The sequence below is a fragment of the Acomys minous genome (assembly GCF_964271855.1).
Source record: "Acomys minous genome assembly, chromosome: 11".
Lineage (NCBI taxonomy): Eukaryota > Metazoa > Chordata > Mammalia > Rodentia > Muridae > Acomys > Acomys minous.
Genome location: NC_140492.1, coordinates 16,049,515 through 16,069,574, shown reverse-complemented (window position 1 = coordinate 16,069,574; position 20,060 = coordinate 16,049,515). Strand labels below are relative to the sequence as shown.

The 20,060-nt window shown below is 34.2% G+C and overlaps 1 protein-coding gene across 2 annotated transcripts in view; it reads left to right on the top strand.

The window, feature by feature from the left end:
- Nucleotides 1-20,060, top strand: part of NCAM2 (neural cell adhesion molecule 2) — a 416,076-nt gene that overhangs the window by 229,813 nt on the left and 166,203 nt on the right. For both annotated transcript variants that reach the window (XM_084801510.1, XM_084801511.1), the window contains exons 2-5: nt 4,742-4,816; nt 7,697-7,903; nt 8,784-8,927; nt 15,112-15,249. In XM_084801510.1, the coding sequence (XP_084657636.1) occupies nt 4,742-4,816; nt 7,697-7,903; nt 8,784-8,927; nt 15,112-15,249 (564 nt within the window). The remainder of the gene's footprint in view (nt 1-4,741; nt 4,817-7,696; nt 7,904-8,783; nt 8,928-15,111; nt 15,250-20,060) is intronic.

Sequence of the window (20,060 nt, the reverse complement as noted above, 5' to 3'; positions counted from 1 at the left end):
ATAGTGGAAAGGCCTTTCCAATGGTGTTTAAAACTATAGTCACAATATTTGGTTCCCCGTCTCACTCTTCTGCATTTGTGATTTTATGTCAGATCTTAGTTTTTGACAACCATATTGACAATGGCCAACAGCCAGATCCCTGAGTTCTCAGATCTCATCTGTCACTTTTATATTTTCCACAGAAGAAAACTTTGACCCAGAAAACTTTTTCTTTTGATGGTGAAGAGTCTAGGTTGTTCCCTGAAAACCCCACTTGGTCTGTGGTGAATTAGGAGAGAGTTTTCCTCTTTTTCTTGAGTGACTCCTTTAAACTTGTCATAGTAATGGGTTCCTTAATGTAAATTTGATTTATTGTAGTAACATTTTCTATCATACCCCAACATTACTGGGGTCCTGCTCTAGTATTATAACCTCATACAGTGGGATGTTGATATAAGAGGCCCAAAATTGGCCAGATCGTCATTCAGACTTTATGCCAATAGTTTGTCAGCATGTTTCAAACCTTTCCCTCATTCATTACTGTTTTTTCCCCTTGAAAGACATAGCAAATAGGAGTAATATGGGCCCTGCATTTTAATACCATAAGCCAAAGTTAAAGTCTGATGGTCACTGGTTATTCAGGATCTTTCATCAAAAAAGCTTTTTTGATGTTCTATTCATTGCTATGATTCAATGTAAGATGTGCACTCTATTTACCCTGAAGGATCCTGGTACATGCCTTGGCCATAATGCTGTAAGACATGGATGGAAGACATGAAGCTCTGTTCCTTGTATGACCCTTGAGTCTGTGTTCTCTTATTTCTGATAATCTGGATAGATGTTAGAACATGGAGATGTGGCAGATTTTGTTGAGGAGAAAATATTTTAGTTAAATTCCATTTCTATTATTTTCTGTTCAAAAGTGTCTCTCTCTGTGTTTTCTTTTGTAGTAATCATTTTTTGTAATCATTTATTTTTGTAAAGGGCCCAATTTAGAAGACATTTCATATATTTTTAAAATTTTTGTAAGATTAATCTGTGATGCAGGATGACTTATTTAGCAAATCATACCATAGAGCTAGTTTTGAGGAAATATATATATATTATCCTCAGAATTAAACTAATTCCCATATTTGACCATGTCATAGCTGAGAGACCAAAATTTAAAAATTAAGTTTATTTTTATGGGGCAGGAGAGTACAAAGTCTACTAAAGTGGACTTTCTTATCCAATCTGTCCTCCAGGAGATCTGACTGGTTGCAGATCTCTTCCTTATCACTCTTACCTGTAGGAATCCTTAGACTATGCTGAGTGTAGCTGAATAAGAAGCAGTTGTTTGAAAATCCTTAGGGCTGTTCTTCCCCTGACCAGATTATTGAACCTTTCACTTTCAGCATTTTCTTTCAGGAGTTTTGTAACATTTACTCACCATCTGTTGGCCTGATACCTTCCACAATAGCTTGGGCAACATTTCAAAGTGTTTTGTGGATGTGAAAGGGAGAAGGAGAGAGAAGAAGAAATAGTGCTGTGCTGTGAGGGTGGTTGCTCTTTTTGTGGGCGCGAGAAAAGTCTGAAAGCATTTCATCTTCCATTGTGTTAAAGTTCAGAGACTATAGACATAAACCAATTGTACCTCTGACTGGCAGATCACCAATTGTTACCTGCATGAATCACAGAGCACCTGCTGATATTTCCAGGTTCTTGGTTTTCTGGAACAAAGAATTAGAGCAATAACACATGGATATCGATAGAAATAGAGACAGTTTATTAAGAGAAAGAGAGTTACTCCCAGGAATGAAAGTAGGCTAGACAGCTGGAAAAGGTCTAAGCTCAAAAGTGCTGAACCCTGGGGCTGCTGGCTTTTCATAAGTCATTTGCATAACACCACTTTCTCCCACATTTACATATCATACATTTTTCTTAGTCAAGCGAAACAGCCAGAAAATCTGTGGACATCACAGGGACATGGAAACGAGGGTAGTGGTAGGGAAAACACAACCTTTTGGTTTCACTTCAAGAATGAATAATATTTACTTTCCCTTTGCTGTTGATTCGTTGTTTAGATAACTGTCAGAAACAGCACTGCGGGCAGAGCTTGATCAGGAGTACCTTTGACCTCTTATATGAGTCCCTCTTTTGCCATCCCTCAATTTGGTGGCCTTGCTTTTGCTCAGATACATCCCTCCTAGTCTCTCTCTCCCGCCTGCCATTATCCGTGCTCAAGGGTCCACATCTGGCACAGAGGTTGCACCCCAGAAAGAACTGCTGACCATCTGGACCCTAATAGGTATGATCTTTCACTGCAGGCAGCCCTGCTGGGGGAATATTTCAAGTCCATCTTTTTCATGTCAATGACACGCTTTTTCATGTCAGTCTTGACTCCCTGGCTTTCTGTCTCTCTTCATTGGATGATGCTAAGCAAAACAAAACAAGACTCCAAGTTCATTGCCTAGTGGCCATCTCATTCCAAAAGTTCCAGTTTCAAAAGGATCCAACACTCTTTCAAATCACCAGGCTCAAGAAGGATTAAATGTTAACACATAAGCCTATATAGATAATTACTCATTTATTCCAGTGTGTTTTGTATCCCATGTGATGTATAAATACATCTACAAATTATTCGTTACTGAACATATATTAAACATGACTACTTTATCAAGGGCTTTTGGTTACTCTGATCTCCTATTTTCCAACACAGGTTTGTACACAGACTTCAGCATTTTCTCTATTTGTTCCCTGTACCCAAGTTACCTTATTGAATACTTATCTATTTCCGAGAATAGGAGATTAAAAGGACAGAATTTGGTGAATGGTTTTACCATATAGTCTTTCTGATCATTAGGCATATGTCTGCCAATTTCTATGACAGCAACATTTTACTTATCTTCTAAAAATTTCAGAGTTCCCATTATTTTAATTTCAAACTTGAAAACAAGTATTTAAGATAGAAAATACTCCATCAATGTCTCTACTAACATCCCAGTTCCTTCACTAGACCTACTTTTCTTATGAGTGTTTCTCTTCATTCACTTTGCCTGCATCATGTGGCATTTGCTGTGTTTACCTTGTTTTGTAAAGATGAAATTAGCCAAAACACAGCTTATTTACATATTTTGTTATAATGATGATATGATACAATTTTGCCAAAAGTCTGACAGTTTTAAGAAAATTTCCTTACATACTACACAATATGATAAGGCCCATCTTATTTTAAGAGGATAGTTTAGTATCACCTAAGATTTTGATTCATTATATGCCTAACAGAATTCTTTAATTTATTATGATTTATAATATACCTTGTGTGTTTTTCTGTGTCTGGGCTAACTTACCCAGGATGATCTTTTCTAGGTCCAACCATTTTCATGTAAATTTCAAGATTTCCATTTTTTTTAAACAGTTAAATTGTATTCCATTGTGTATATGGACCATATACACAATAGTTTCTTTATCATTCTTCGGTTGAGGAACAACTAGGTTGTTTCCAGATTCTGGCTATTACAAATAAAGCTGCTATGAACACAGTTGAGCAAATGTCATTATTGTATGATGGAGCATCTTTGGGGTATATTCGCAAGAGTGGTATAACTGGGTCTTGAAGTAGCACTGTTCCCAATTTCCTGAGAATGTGCCAGATTGATTTCCAAGGTGGTTATACAAGTTTTCACTCCAACCAGCAATGGAGGTGTGTTCTCCTTCATCCACATTCGCACCAGTATGTGCTGTCATTTGAGTTTTTGATCTAGCCATTCTGGTAGGTGTGAGATGGAATCTCAGAGTCATTTTGATTTGCATTTCCTTGATTACTAAGGACCTTGAGCATTCTCTTTATTATTATTTTTATTATACCTTATTCAAATTACATCCCAATTGTTATGCCCTTACTTGTATCTTCCCTTTCCTCGCTCCCTCTTTTGTACTATTCCCCTACCCTAAACCTCTAACAGAAAGGGACCACTTCCCCCTTATATAACCACAGCCCATCAGGTTTCATATGGATTCTTTAGGTGTATTAGGCCATTTGATATTCCTCTGTTGAGAATTCTCTAGCTTTGTACCTCATCTTTTAATTGGATAATTTTGCTTCGTGGTGTTTTGTTTCTTAAGTTCTTCATATATTTTGGATATTAGCCCTTTGTCAGATGTTGGGTTGGTGAAGAACTTTTCCCAGTCTGTAGGCAGTTGCTTTGTTTTGTTGACATTGTCCTTTGTTTACAGAAGTTTTTCAGTTTTATAAGGTCCCACTTATTAATTGTTGATCCTAGAGCCTGAGCTAATGGTGTTCTGTTCAGAAAGTTGTCTCCTGTACCAATGAGTTCAAGACTCTTACCCAGGTTTTCATCTAATGGATTTATGTGTCTGGTTTTTTGTTGAGTTCTTTAATCTACTTGGACTTTAGTTTTGTGCAGTGTGATAAATACAGATTTATTTACATTTTTAAACTTATAGACATGCAGTTAGACAAGCACTATTTGTTGAAGATGCTGTTTTTTTCCATTGTATGGATTTGGATCTTTGCTAAAAAATCAATTATCCATAGGTGTGTGGATATTTTTTCTGGGTCAGTATAAATAAATGTTATGTATAGACTGGTAAGAAATAATACTATTATAACATATATCATTGCTAGATTATATTTATAAACTTACATTTTCACAGTTAATAATGGGAAATTATTTATGTTTGTTATGTGTGACTTATAAATCAGTTATTAGAATTCACATTCTAAACTCCAAGTAACTGTTACTCAAATATTCTTTTTCAGCTCTTCTTCAAGTGACAATTTCACTTAGCAAAGTAGAGCTTAGTGTGGGTGAATCTAAATTCTTCACATGTACAGGTATGTATGTATTCAAATAATGTGCCCTGTGTTTGTAATGTTTATAAAATGCATTGGATAAACTCAGTAGTTAAAGCTAATGTTATTAAAAATTAGAATAATTACATCTTAACATTATGAAATTTTTTTTTGATCATCAAAGTAGCTTATTTATTTATAAAATTGCATTACAAAATATATTCTGTACATAAAACGTTTACTGGTTTTTAATATTACTGTATTTATGACTGGGAGTACAAGACAACCCCCAACTTTTCCAGTTAAAATTCCAGTTTGGAACATACTTACCGTACAGGAATATCCCTCTTCCGAGTCACACCCTGTGCAGCAGACTCAGGCATGCGTCTATTTACAGGCAGGGCACAAACAGCCAGATGCTTTATTAATTGCTGGCACACAGCTAGTGCCAGCCTAAACCGCCTCTTTAAGACACACTACATACACACTTAACCGGAAGATGCGCAGGTGGCATGTTCTGGTGGCGGGCCAATCGACGCTCATGTTCTTCTTCTAGAGGTGCAGGATGAGTGTGCAGCTTGCTCCTCCCTGCTTGCTACTCCTCGCACTGAGCGGGGAATCATCCATGGTACCCCTCACTATATGCTCTGGACAGATGAAGCAAGGCAAAGTAAGCCACTGGCAAGTACCAGGCATATAAAACCATCCCCAACTTTGGCACAGATTTTTCAGGGTTAAAAACTCATCTTATATGTCGGAAAATATAGGTGTTCCTATTAAACAACCATATTAGAACTGAATAACCTTGCACCAATGTAGAAGATGAATATCCTTGTACATAAGTAACGATTATATTAGATATGACACTGCCTAATTCTAATACCTGAAGGGAAGGTAAATGACAAAATAATATATAAGGTCTGTTTGAAGCACAAATCACAATAAATGTAACTTTTATTCAAGAAAGATTTTAGAAAAATGTTTGATGATTAATTAAGGTATTTCATGACATATCTGGAGAAAGTTATATGACCCTAAGTCTATTTACTTAGGGTTCTAAATATTTTCAGGCAGCCCTGATGTACTTTTCCAGAGATCTGATATTCATTATATTATAGAAATCTCAATTGCGCACATTATCCATCTAATTATATTAATCATAGCTACATTTATGTACATAAACTTTTATATGTAAAAATTCAGTGGTATTTACTTAATGCTAAAATAGATTGTGTGGCTATTTTTAAATTGTGATTGCTTCTGGTTATAGTAACATAACGTAAATCCAGATGGCTGCACTATTCCATGGCATACATAATGCAAATTTACTCTCTGCAGTTGGACTCTACATTATTGGTAGAGTGCTTGCCTAATGCATGTAAAACCCTGATTTAAGTGTCCAAGATCACACAAAAATAAAAAAGTTGTCTTGAAAATGATATTTCTTATTTAAGTTATGACAAATATTAAAACTGAAAGCATTTAGGTAATAATAATCAGAAATCATTTTCAGAGAATAGAGGCATTAAATATTAAATATTTTGATTAGAATATTATAAAAAGTTTTCTTTTTTAGTGTCTGCTTCCCTGTATATCTTAAGTGTCATATGGTAACACATTTTGTATACTGACAGTGTATGAATGGTGATTAATTATCGGTTTAATATTGCCACCTATAACAGAATTTTTTGGCCTAAGAATATAGGTTACTATTCCTAAATTTCACACATTTTCTCTAAACATAAGCAAATATGTAACAAAAGAATTTTTATTGTTACATGTAAATCCTGTGATTTCTGTGTGGTAAGAAATTTCCACATTGTAATATTAAACATTAATGTGTGGATTATTTCCTACAATATCACATTAAATTTAAAAAGAATGATTTTTCATTTATCCCAAATCAAACTAATGTTAACTTATGTTATTTTTCTTATTTATTCCTTGGATCTTTCTGTATTATTTTGGATAGAAAGATATTTATCGGCATTTCAGAACAATAAAATAAGAAAAATAGTTTTCTTCACAGTAGACCTGTTGTTGTTAAAGTTATGCACTTCCCACCACATTTAATTTTAGGGAATGCATGTGATGTTCACAAATATTCTCTTTAGTAATTATATGAATATTTTTCTTTTTATCTGAAAGTAAATATAGGAAGCTTTAGTTTTTATAAAGTGGTTAACGACCTAGATTCTGAATTGGAAACTTTAAATGAATGTCTACACTGTAATTATTTGGTTATAATTGCTGTGCAATATAAGTGCTATTTAAATGTATTCTAATTACTATATGCTTAAATAGTAATTCTAGATAAAGATGATAAAATAGCCCTTTTCAGTTAGGAAAATACATTAGTTTTTTTATGGCAGTTGGACTTTTCTATACCACTTGAACAATTTGGAAAGTTGGCTCAAAATTTAGAAATATCAAAGGCTAAAATTTGTTTTTACAAGGTATTTACATTTGTGTAAGCAACTCTTTATGTGTTAGTATCGCCACTCTTAACCTTTGGAATGAGAAAAGAAATTATGGAATTATGTTAGCATTTGTTTCTCTTTAGCAATATCTATCAATTGGGCTTGTGTCTGCCAAAGGCAGTTTTAATATTTTCAACAATAATAACCCACATATTATGACTGTGAAGCTCCAATTCTCACAGCTTAATTTCTAGTAATATATTTCAAATGAAATATTTGAAGTTCCCTTACATGGACCAGACGGAGTCCTTAATGTTGACTAAACAAAGATGAACAGTTGTCTTAACATTTGTGTTTACTTTCAGTTTTGTACAATTTTCAGATTTCCAGTCCTCTATTAACATTCCTTTCTAAATTGCTAAGATTGTTACACAATAGTAAATGTCACTGTGAAAACAAACACCAGAAACTGATTTTCAAACATTTGTTTTCCTCTCTGCAGCAATTGGTGAGCCTGAAAGTATAGACTGGTACAATCCTCAAGGAGAGAAGATCATTTCCACACAGAGGGTTATGCTACAGAAGGAAGGGGTCAGGTCACGCTTAACCATCTACAACGCAAACATAGAGGATGCAGGAATCTACCGCTGTCAGGCAACAGATGCCAAAGGACAGACACAAGAAGCTACAGTAGTTTTGGAAATCTACCGTAAGTCATGCACTTGTCTTTTAGTTAGTTGGAACAGCAGTTTCATTACAAAGGATTCAAATTCAGTAAAATATACTTAGTAGTTAAAACTGACAGCAATAAATTTGAGGTGTTTTAAATTCTATGTGTTTAACTCAGAAGAGCTCATTCTTTATAATTTTGATTTTCATTGCTATGAAAATATGATAAAATTAAAAAACCCAGACTTTTATCATGGAATTTCTTTATATATGGCCTTTTCTACCCATGTCACACTAAAATTTTCTAGAGAAGGTATTTTCTTTAGTTAATTCTATCCTGTGATGGTTGATCCCAAAGTTACAAAGAAGAAATAAGTTGATCATTTATAGGCATAACATTTGAACACACTTTTCATGTCTTTTTGATTTATGCATAAAATCCTTGGTGATTTATTTATTAAATTAAAATTGAATTCATTTCGCTGCCAAAGCAAATCATGGTTTTTATGAAAAACTCTTCATTGAACATAAACATCTGTGCCTATTCATTAAGGCAAGACACTTATCGATGTCTGGTCAATGTTGTTCTAAGTCTTACATTAAAAATAATCTAAATATAGAGCTGTCATATACAAATGGAATGTAACTTCATGGACAATAATTTAAAGATGTGTACAGAATTCTACACATTGAAGTGGAAAGTTACTTTTAAGGACAACAAATGTCATAGTCAAGAATGCTTAAGAGAATACAGCAAGACTGTTCTTGGAACACATTGGCAATGTGCTAAGACCATGAGATCAGTGTTTATAAAGTTGTACGTTATCTGTGTCCTCACTGCACTAATAATCCTAGAAGGGAATATGTAGAGGTAAGGAAGCAATAAATCTTTTACAAGTACTTTTATTTTCTTGATGCAGAAAAACTCACCTTCAGAGATGTGGTGTCCCCACAAGAATTCAAGCAAGGGGAGGACGCAGAAGTGATTTGCAGAGTCACCAGTTCTCCTGCCCCTGCGGTCAGCTGGTTGTATCACAATGAGGAAGTTGCCACCATTCCCGACAGTTAGTATTTTGGTAACTCCATAAGTTATATGTTCTAAAATACTTCAAGTTTTACAAATACAGAAGTTCCGGATTGTAGTAAAAGAAAAGGAGTCAGGTCTAGTATTGCACGCCGGTCTTCCCAGCACTCAGCAAAAAAGGCAGAGAGGTTTGTGATGTCAAAGCCAGCCTGAGCCACCCAGAGTGAGTCTGATTCTACCAAACAAATACGCATAAATCAACCAAAAAGATGGTATAAATTTTACTTCAAACAATTTTGAAACCGAGGAGCTGGGTGCAGGACTGATGCACTCTGGATGTAGGAACAAATACTGTACGTTCGTTGCATTATTTATTTATTTATTTATTTATTTATTTATTTATTTATTTATTCATTTATTTTGAGACAGAGTGTCTCTATGTTATCCTTGGCTGTTGTGAACTTGCTTTGTAGACCAGGCTGACCTTGAACTCAAGGCGATCCGCCTGCCTCTGCCTCCTGAGTGCTGGCATTAAAGGCAAACCTGACCGTTGCTGGTTTTAATAGGATAGCAGATGAGGCCAGCCACGAGGCCAGCCATGGTGACATATTTGTAATCACAGTGGGGGATGGGGTTGGATGCAGAATAATCTGGAGTTGAAGGTCACTTCAGTTTCATGACATTTTGAAGGTGAACTCTGAATCCATGGCTACATGCTAAAGAACAAAACAAAACAGGAAGTAAAGAGACAAGCAAGAAAACCCAGTCATGCTATATAGTTATGTGTTGTGTATTGCAGACTTGGCAGGAGAGATGACAATTGATTAGTACAGAAAGGTGAAAAAGATAATATCCATAATAAAAGGAGATGTGTGCCTATCCATAAATTCTGCTTGCTATAATTGCAGTATGATATCATGAGGACATTATATTCACAATTAGAATAAAACATTATGAAATTTGCCTGGTATACTATGGTTATGGTAAGATAAGTCTGGATAATAGTCCGAGGAGGATATTTGTTCAAATTGTCATCATGATTTTGATTCAGTTAAAGTTCTGGAATATAACATTTGAAATTGAAGGCATAATTTGCTTACATTATGCTACTTTACTATGATGCATAGGGACATTTTCAATTTGGCATATTTTTCAATGCACCTGCATCACATACAGGTACAAAATAATTGAATCTTTTAAAGTATTTTCCATGTTAGATGATCCCATTATGTGTTTTGAAGAGAAGGAAATTCCACAACATAAAGTATATAGAAAGTAGAAATACTATTTTAAGTATATAGAGAGAATGTGTCATAATTATGTTTAATAGTCATTTTTTTTATTTTAAGAGAATTTACCAAGTATAAAATAAATACTTGTCAGCTACTGATAAACTCTTATTTTCATAGTCTTTTTGAATAAAATATAACATTTAATTGCCTTTGTTTTATTATGTAAATCCTGCAAGTTTTACACAAATAATATGAGTAAGTTTTGCAAAGTGTTTTCAGCACTCTTCCTCTGAAAGGACAAGAAGTTTGTTTAAAATAACCAAATGACAGATTAAATGTGTCAGACCATCCAGTATTGGAGCACACATTTATATACAGATTTTGGTAACCCTTAATCCCAAGAACGTTTAAAATGAGAAATAATTTTAAATATTGCCTTTGAATTAAGTAAAACCTGTTCAAGAAGTGCAGTTATGATCACACTGCTGTGGTACAGCTGACACAGCTTCCCGGCATCCCACACTAGAATATACAAATGTGGAATTCCCATTTATTTTACAACCACTCTTGGTCTTGAAACACTAATAAAAAGCTTTTTCAACTCCTCTGCTCTTGAATGAAATATCCCATCAGTAAGCAATGGATCAGTGCATCCATTTCCAGCAGTTTCGGTAGTCTGTGAATTGCGTATCAGGTATTCTTAAATGTTTGCTATATAAATGAATTAATTATGTTGCAAGATGTGTAGTTGTCAAATACGATATATACATACATACATACATACATACATATATATATTATTAGTGGTTTACTTTTTATTCTGTTTTTTAAATAAGAGAACAAATTTTACCACAATTATGTGTACTCAGCTTATGGCTAGAAATATAGTATCTACAAAACTAGAGTTGAAACTGAAAGATGATGCTGAGTTGTATAGTGTGTAATGAATATAAAATAATTCATGGGATTATTTGCCTCAAACTTTTCTAACGTAGGAACATTATAACATTATCAGTTAATATTCAAATAACTTGCAAATTTATATCTTTTGGTAGACATATTTTGTATTGCATCTACTTCATTCTCTCTTTTACAACTAGTGAAACAAAATTGCACTTATAACTGACAAACTATGTACAGATTTAAAATCACGAAAGACTCACATGGTATATACTCACTTATAATTGGGCCCTAACCCAAAAGGCATGTCCCACAAAAGTCTTCACTTTCTAGGAGATTGGGATAGATGTGAGGACATCCTACTGAGACTCTAGGAAAGAGAAATATAGGAGATGGGGAAATAGAAGGACACAGAGGTTCCTAGAAACCCTCAAGAAGAGCATCATGATGGGTGTATCGGGGTTCAGGGGGTTCTGCTCAAACTATTGCACTAACCAGGGACAAAACAATAGTAAACAGTGAACCCCTACTCTGATATACCCAATGAACAGGACATTCTCCACAGTTATGTGAAAAGTGGGGGCTGACTTTGACATGAACTCTGGTGCTCCATATTTGACCACCTCCCCTTGGTGGGGAGGCCTGATGGCACTCATAGAAAGAATAAGTAGGCTACCAAGATGAGACTTGATAGCCTATGGCCATATAGTGGGTGAGGAGGTGCCCCTCGGTCATAGACCTAGGGGAGGAGAATAGGGTGAAAGCAGGAGGGAGGGAGGAATGGGAGGATACAAGCGATGGGATAACAATTGAGTTGTAATCTGAATAAATTAATAAAATAAAGAAATAAAATCATATAGATGTTTTGCAAGTTTTCTTTGCTATTGTGTCAGGAGTCAAAGCCTTGACAATCAAGGTCAGAAAATGAAAACCTCGAAGCATTTGCCTCACTTGCTTCTGATAGGAGCTGTGAGTCAGATATCCATCATGACCGCACAGGAGAATAATTTAAGTAGGCTTTCCCCTTGTTTCTCTAAAGAAAGCCTGTCCATTAAAAGAGCAAACAAACAGGAAGCTCCCAGGAATTAGAATTTCCTCAGTGTTGGTGGTTAGTTTTTGGTTGTTACCTAATTTAATTTAAAACGTTTTGATAATTAGAATTGAAGTTATTTGAAACAGATAAAAAGAATATTTTAAACATTTTCCGACTCATAGTTGCATGTGACTTCTTTTTCTTATCATGTGACTCCTTGAAGTAACCTTTTGTAGGACATTCAAGTCAATGATGTGCTTTGTGTTTTTGTGGTTTGACAAAGTCTATGGGCTTTATATAAACACATGGAATTTTAAGTGACACCTTCACAAAGATTGTGCCAAGGGCTGTGTTGAGGACATAAGTATATAAAATATCATGCATTTATAAAATTATGAAATAATGTAATTGAACGATTAAACATATATAAGATGTTACATGTTTTGTAAAGTTAAAAAAAAAACAAACAAAACAATCACCACCATGTAATTGGGAACAGCTTCCTGTCTTTGAATGTACTTAAATATAATTATTTCTTTTAAAAATTATTTGATTAAAATATCATATTTTTCCATCCTTTCTCTTCCCTCCAACCATTAATATATCCCCTTTAACTTGCTTAGAAATTCATTATAACTATTACATCTCTCTCTCTCTCTCTCTCTCTCTCTCTCTCTCGGTTTTTTTTTTTTTTTTTTTTTTTTTTTTTTTTTTGAGACAGAATTTCTCTGTGTAGCCTTGGCTGTCTTGTCCTTACTTTGTAGATCAGGCTGGCCTCAAACTCACAGTAATCCACCTGCATCTGCCTCCTGAGTGCCGGGATTAAAGGCGTGCACCACTATGCCTGGCATAACTATTACGTATCTTATAAATATTTGTACATAAATGTACAAATGCAATCTGCTATGCCCACTTAGTGTTGCTTTTATGTATATGTTTTCAGGGATGACACCTTCTTACTGGGTAACTAATCCCTCAGAAGAAGGCGAGTACTCTCTTTTAGTAGTTGTGAAATGTCTGCAGCTTAGAGTCTAGGAGTAGGAACCTGTGAGATTTCCATTTGGGCACAAACTAGCACTGCCATTGTTCATGTCTTAGACATAATTTTATATTGTTCTAGTGTCCAGCAAAAAAAATTGATATAATATATTTAATTGACTTTGGATCCTCATGGATCTTGTGGAGTTCTGACTCATTCTAGAAGTCCAGTTACTGGTATTTTACGTAGTCTACAGAATTTCATCTTTTCTCAGTCTAATTTCATGTTTCACACTTGGCTTACCTGTAAAAGTCTTGGTAAGAATGTTTTGTCTTTTAGGTTAAAACAAGAGAAGAAATAGCATAATGGAAAATGTACATATTCTGGAGTGAAGATATTTTGTCTTTGTCTGTGTAATTTGTACTCTCTTTCTGATGTAGCCTCTTAATTTGCCCGTTTTCATCTCAAACAAACACCTATTACAAGGAAACTGACTACTTGCTTTACTGTTTTAATAACTTACATCCCAACAAATAATATTACAGTTATTCGAATACTCTAAGTATCTCTCCATCTCATTAAAAATAATGGCAAGCTACACATGCATTTGATTAAGTATGGAAAATGGTAGTTTTTCTTTCTTTCTTTTTTTTTTTCTACTATAACATCTAGTTTTTAGCATGAATTTACTTCAGAACTCCAGGTAACAAGTTTCTCCTCCTCCTTTTCCTCCTCCTCCTCCTTTTTCTTTTGCTTTTATTTTTCACAAATGTCTGCTGTAGTTCCTTGCTTCACTGTTAGATGAAAAGACAGAGGGAAAAAAAACAATAAATTTTGGACCAGACAAAAAAATGTTAGCATCTAGACAATTAATGTTGTAGGGACTTAGTAGTCTATAATAGTAGAAATTGTATTTTATGCATACATTCAAAGTTAATAAAGACTACATCTACTTTATAACCAAAATATCTTAAGTGACATACTTAATCATAAACTGATATTCAGTGCAATATATCAATTAATTAATTAATGAAACATAAAATATTTACTGTACAAGATACATTTCTAAAGCAAAAATATATTTTAAAATATTTAACACAGTAGAACTAGACATGAGCACATTCTTTACATAATAAGAAAAGCTTTGGTATTACAAAAAATTCTTTGATAATGATGTTAAGTATAGATGATGCTTAAGCACTTCTGATAATTATACACATCACTTAATAACACTTTTAGTTCAGCTCAGTGATTAAGTGTGCTTGCTGTTCTTGAAGAAGACTCAGGTTCAAATCCCAGCCCCCCACATGGTAAACCCATCTGTAAACTGATTTCCAGGGATCCAGCAAGTATCCTCATGGTATACGTATGTGTCAGAAGGTAAAACATACATATGAAGTAAAATAATTTAAAAATAGATCACTTTTAGCAGAAAATTAGAATAAAATAATATCTGCTTTTCAGACTCCCTTTGCACACATGTGAATAGACAAAATAGAAGCTTGGAATAAAAATTAATGCTTGTATCTAATTATTTCTAGAGAAGATTAATTTGTAATTTGCAGAAAGAATTACTTAAATAAATTGAAGTCATAACCATATTTATATCCGTTATGTGGTTTGAACATTAGTGTGTCATTTGGCTGCCGACTCAGGTTATGAAAAAATTTGCAGTTTAATTATTCTTTGGGAAAGATGTTCAATAAATTTTCTAAAAGTTTTCCATGGCCAAATGGCTGTTTGCATTTAAAAATTGTCAGGTCAGCAGTATCAAAACTTCTTGCATTGTTTTTTTCTGTATCATTCCTGCATTCAGAGAACCTAGGAAAAGATAATAGCCTAACCCTTTTATGTGGATATAAAGTCTTGAGTGTATTTTAAGGGGGGATATAACAAAGCAGAGGTAGAGCTGAAAACTTGAAGTCGTGAAATTACATTTTACTTTCAAATTTGAAAGTTTGGTTGATAGAAAGCTGGATAATGTCAGAAACGTGCTGTATTTTAATTCTTAGGAATTCAGAGCTCTCTGGACTCAACTCCAATTACTGATGCCATTTCTTCTCTTTTGCTTGTTTTTTAGATCGGTTTGCTGTGCTTGCAAACAATAATTTGCAGATTCTCAACATCAATAAAAGTGATGAAGGTATATACAGATGTGAAGGAAGAGTGGAGGCTCGAGGAGAGATTGACTTCCGAGATATTATTGTTATTGTTAACGGTAAGCCATAAATTATTTATGTATATTCTGTTGTTTATTTTAACACTGTTTGTGTTTGTTAAAACACCAAAAACCTGTAAAATCAGCAATGAATACAATCCTAGTAAATGTCATCTCTGCCTATGAGAACCCATCAACATTTCTTATTATTTAATTAATTTATTCAGATTACATCTCAATTGTTATCTCATTCCTTGTATTCAACTTTTCCTTCCCCTCTCCCTTTCACCTTATTTCCCTCCTCTATGTCAGTGACCTATGGGGACCTCCTCCTCCACTATATGATCATAGGCTATTAAGTCTAATCATGATTATAGCCAGTCTATCCTTTCTCTGAATGCCACCAGGCCTCCCCACTAAGGAGAAGTGGTCAAATATGGGGCACCAGAGTTTGTGTCACTCAGTAATGGCACTTGCTGCATTGCATGCCAATCTACAGGTCCAGTCTTAGATGCCTTCACTTTTCATTATAATTATCTTTTGTCGGGTGTGAAGATGAAAGAATTAAAAGTGGAATTTTGGAATAATATTTATTTAATTGAAAGTGGCTATTTATTTAAAATAAATTCATTAGATGTATATGAGAATACATTTATGTAAGATATGATACCTATGAATATATGAGTTTGGTGATTTATTTTGTTAGATATTAATCCACTTGTTATCTATGCTTCTTCCTTAGAGAACTTGAACAATTGTATTCCATCAATTCTTTGTAGTTGGTTTCCCCCCTTTTGAGGGTAGAATTTACAACATAAGTGAATACATAGAGTTCTTTACAATTACCAGTGTACAGTTAGCAGTATAAGGTATTTTATATATAATGTTATTATGTTATTTAATACTCATGTATATATGTGTGTAGATAGATCTATCTAGTATTAACTAAAACATTAAGTTAACTACATTATTAAAATATATGTAACATAGAGGGGATAATGTGCTAACCTTTTATTGTTCATTCACATATAATTTTACTTACTATATTTTACTCTGTTATCCTGTTACCATAATCTGTTCTGATACTATAATGTATTCCAGCTGATAGAAAAATATTGATTTATGAGTATTCATCTTAATAATATTGATATAAAATTTCAAATTCCTTACTTGATTGTTATACTAAAAGTAGAATCTTAAATTCTGTCTTCTTACTCTTGTTTATTAAAAAGTCTACAGTAAAGTAAATGCAGGGAAGTCTTATTTCCAGCCATGAAAATATGATCACACTGTTTTGTCTGTGCCAGATTGATCACCCAAGAGCCTGTTGCATATTCCCTTCCCTTACAATATAGGCTAAAACCGGATCCTCTGTGAGTGAACAATGCTAAGAAACCTGTTTTCCATTTACAGTCATAAAGTCTCAAGCTTTAAAGAAATGGTCCACTTACTCCTTTCTGCAAAATAAGTGTTTAAAAATTCCAGCATCGATTTCTTCTTCTACTGGGTGGTGCAGTCAGGTCCTGTCAAGGTGATGCATTGACCGACTGTCACTAGATAGTTGAGATTTTCTCTTGGCTGGTCTTTTCACTCAGCTGGAAAAAGCTTTCTATTCCAATCCTATGGACTCTTCTACTTATTGGTGTTTTCTAAATCTTGAGCTTCTCAGAAAGATTTCCCTGGGAAAGTTTCTGTTACAGTTCCCCTGAGGTGACAGAATCTCCATAAGAAGACAAACAAAGCCAACTAACCAAGGCCTAGCTGGGCTTGTGGAATATGAATCATCAACTAAAGACCTTGCATGCCCTGGACCTAGGTCCCCTTCATAGATGTAGCCAATGGGCAGCTCAGGCTTCCTCTGAATCCGCTCCTAAAGGAGCAGGAGCTGTCTCTAACATGGACTCTGTTTGCCAGCTTTTTTTTTTTTATCACTTTGTGCCCCTGGCTCCCCAGCTGGACTGCCTTGCTAGTCCCAGAAGGGTACACACTCAGTCCTGATGTGACTTGATGAGCTGGAGTGGATGAGAAGGGGGGTCTCCTCTTTTCTGAGACCTCCCACTCCCATCCTACGTCTCTCTCCCCCACTTCCCTCCCCTATTACTCAGAAAATGGGACTGCCACCTGCCATTTGCCCCAGCTCATTAAGTCTCCTCAGGACTGAGCATGTCCTCTTCCAGGGCTGAGCAAGGCAGTCCTACTAGAAGGAAGTAATTTACAAGCTTGGCGATAGATTCTATGCCAGAGAGAGCCTCTGTATCTCTTTCCAGATGGACCACATGAAGCCTGAGCTGCCCATCAGCGAATACTATTATCTAAGTATCTTAGGTTGAGTTCAGCATAAATGTGCATGTACCATTCATTGAAAGGGAGACATAGTGATTGCATTCCTTTTAAGATCAAGCAATGCTTAACACTTGAATTGCCTAAAAATTATTCAGAAGTGTATCAATATGAATGTATTGAATGAGCTAACAAGTTTTTTCTATAAAGTCTTTAAAAACTAAAACTAGATAATTATGGTATGCAAAGACACAAGTTATAGTTGTACAATTATAAATGGAGATAATGTTATTTCCCCTGCCTTAATTAAAATAATTCTCTCCTGTCAGATTTCCAGCTCCCCATCACTACTCAGAAAGTAGTCTTAAATGTAAAAGTCAGTACCAGGTTATTCCTATAAAAATGATGTATCTAATTTTCTAAATCTTCTGTAAATTTACAAAAGTGATCCACTGACCACAGAATCAAATTTGGCATGATGGAGATAGGAACAATTGAGATTGGATGAAAATTATCTATAAACAGAAATTTAAGGTGATTTCCTGTTACTCTGCTTTAAATGCCTCAATCAGCAGTAGATGAAAATTGCTGGGAATATTTTTAAAATGAGTGCCCAGGTGTAGTTGCACTTCTCATCAATGACTCTAGGGATGTGATTTCTGTATTTATATCTATATCAACTTATTTCTGTAGGGCAAGATAATGGGGAAGAGTACTGTCGGTTACAATGAATGAAACGTCACAATTTTCCTCATAACCTGTATAAAACTCTAAGTATAAATAATGGAAATGACAGTATCTAGCACTATATATTTGTAATTTTATGATTTATGAGAGAACTTTCAGTATTAGTATGTATATCCAAAAATAATTTATTATGAGAGCAAGAAGTAGACACTTATTAAGACCAATGTATTTTTTAATTTGTTATTTTCCCCCATAAATTCTGTTAATTTCAACAAATTGGAAGTCTGGCATTATAAAAAGAATTATAACTCTTGTCTAGACATTGTTTTTATGGATTTTTCTCATGATAAAAGTTGGTTAGATGTGTGAACAGATGGGTGTGCAGATATTAAAAAAAACATAGGACTAAGAATTACTGTCTAAGGCCTAAATTATGTTCACAAGGTTATTTTAAGTTAATTGTTATAGATATATGTATATTGATGCAAAAGAAGATTAAGTTTGATACATTGGTATAGAATTCAAATTTAAGATTATTGTTCTCACACATTATATATATTTATACTCTAATCTGAGGTTTTGTACCCATATTACTCAAGTAGAATACAAAGTTTACCTCCAATACTTTGAGAGTGCTATTGCAGGCTGTTTAGGATAGCAAATTATAAAAGGTAATTGTCAATTGATCTATCATTGTCATGTCAATTATTAATCTTCTTTTATCATAAGAATATACATCCTAGGTGTAATGGATAGTTATGATTTTATAGACAGATAAGGAAAAATAGTTAGGTCTTCAAAATCTTCAGAATCCTAAAAAGTGTGGCATTTAAAGATGTTTTTATTGTTTCAAGGATTCTTTGGCAATAAGACAGGTTAATCCCTAGTAACATGCACCTTCCCCAAAGAAGATGATGAGCATCAACGAAACTCCTTTTGGAGAAGGCTTCAAATGTAGCAAACAAGCCACTAGGCAAAATGTTCTTCTTTGTACCACTGACAGAATTCTGCCTAAAAATAGGCAAGCTTGTATGCCTCACAAATACATCTGTTAGACATACTGGGCCAGAAGGCTGATCATGATGCTCCAACATTATAGAGAGTTTTGGGAGACTGTTCACTCAGCAAACTGTCTTTTGTCATTTTTTTTTTCAATTTAGAAGCTGCTAACCTGCACTTCCTGTTTACTAAGGTAATTAATTTAATTCCTTCTCAAGTCTCTGATGGGGTTGAAGACAAAATAATTTAGTTTCACAATTAAGCTTAGTTTTTTAGGGGTTAAGATGTTTTTAGGTCTAGATAGATGTTTTAAGTTGGTAGAGAGGAAAGTTGATAGATATTGATTTACATTCAGAATTTTAGAGTTACCAAGATAGGAAAATGTTTTCTTCAAGGTTGCTAAATACAAGTAGCCAAAACACTATGAATGTAACATTTATATAATTCCTGATTGTTTCAAGGTTCTTCTTGCTATATGAAGTTTATCTTATATATGTATAATAATATAAATGTACACTTAAAAATAAAAATATTATAAAAATAATTTATTTGTCTCTATTTACTTAATTTTTATGAGGAGATAACAGTTATTTAATTTCTTTCAGTCTTTACTTTTAATGCATCTAGATTCTGTTGAGAACACTTAAAGTAGAATCCTCTTTGCTGGCATTTCTTGAGTATTCATCTGTGCTGGCTAGCATTATGTCTACTTAACACAGTTAAAGTCTCCAGAAAGGAGGGAACCTCATCTGAGAAACTGCCTCTACAACGTCTGCTGTACGATGCTTTCTTTCCTCTTTTTCCTTCCTTCCTTTCTTTCTTTCTTTCTTTCCTTCCTTCCTTCCTTCTTCCTTCTTTCCTTCCTTCCTTCCTTTCTTTCCTTTCATTTTTAAAAACTTATTCAC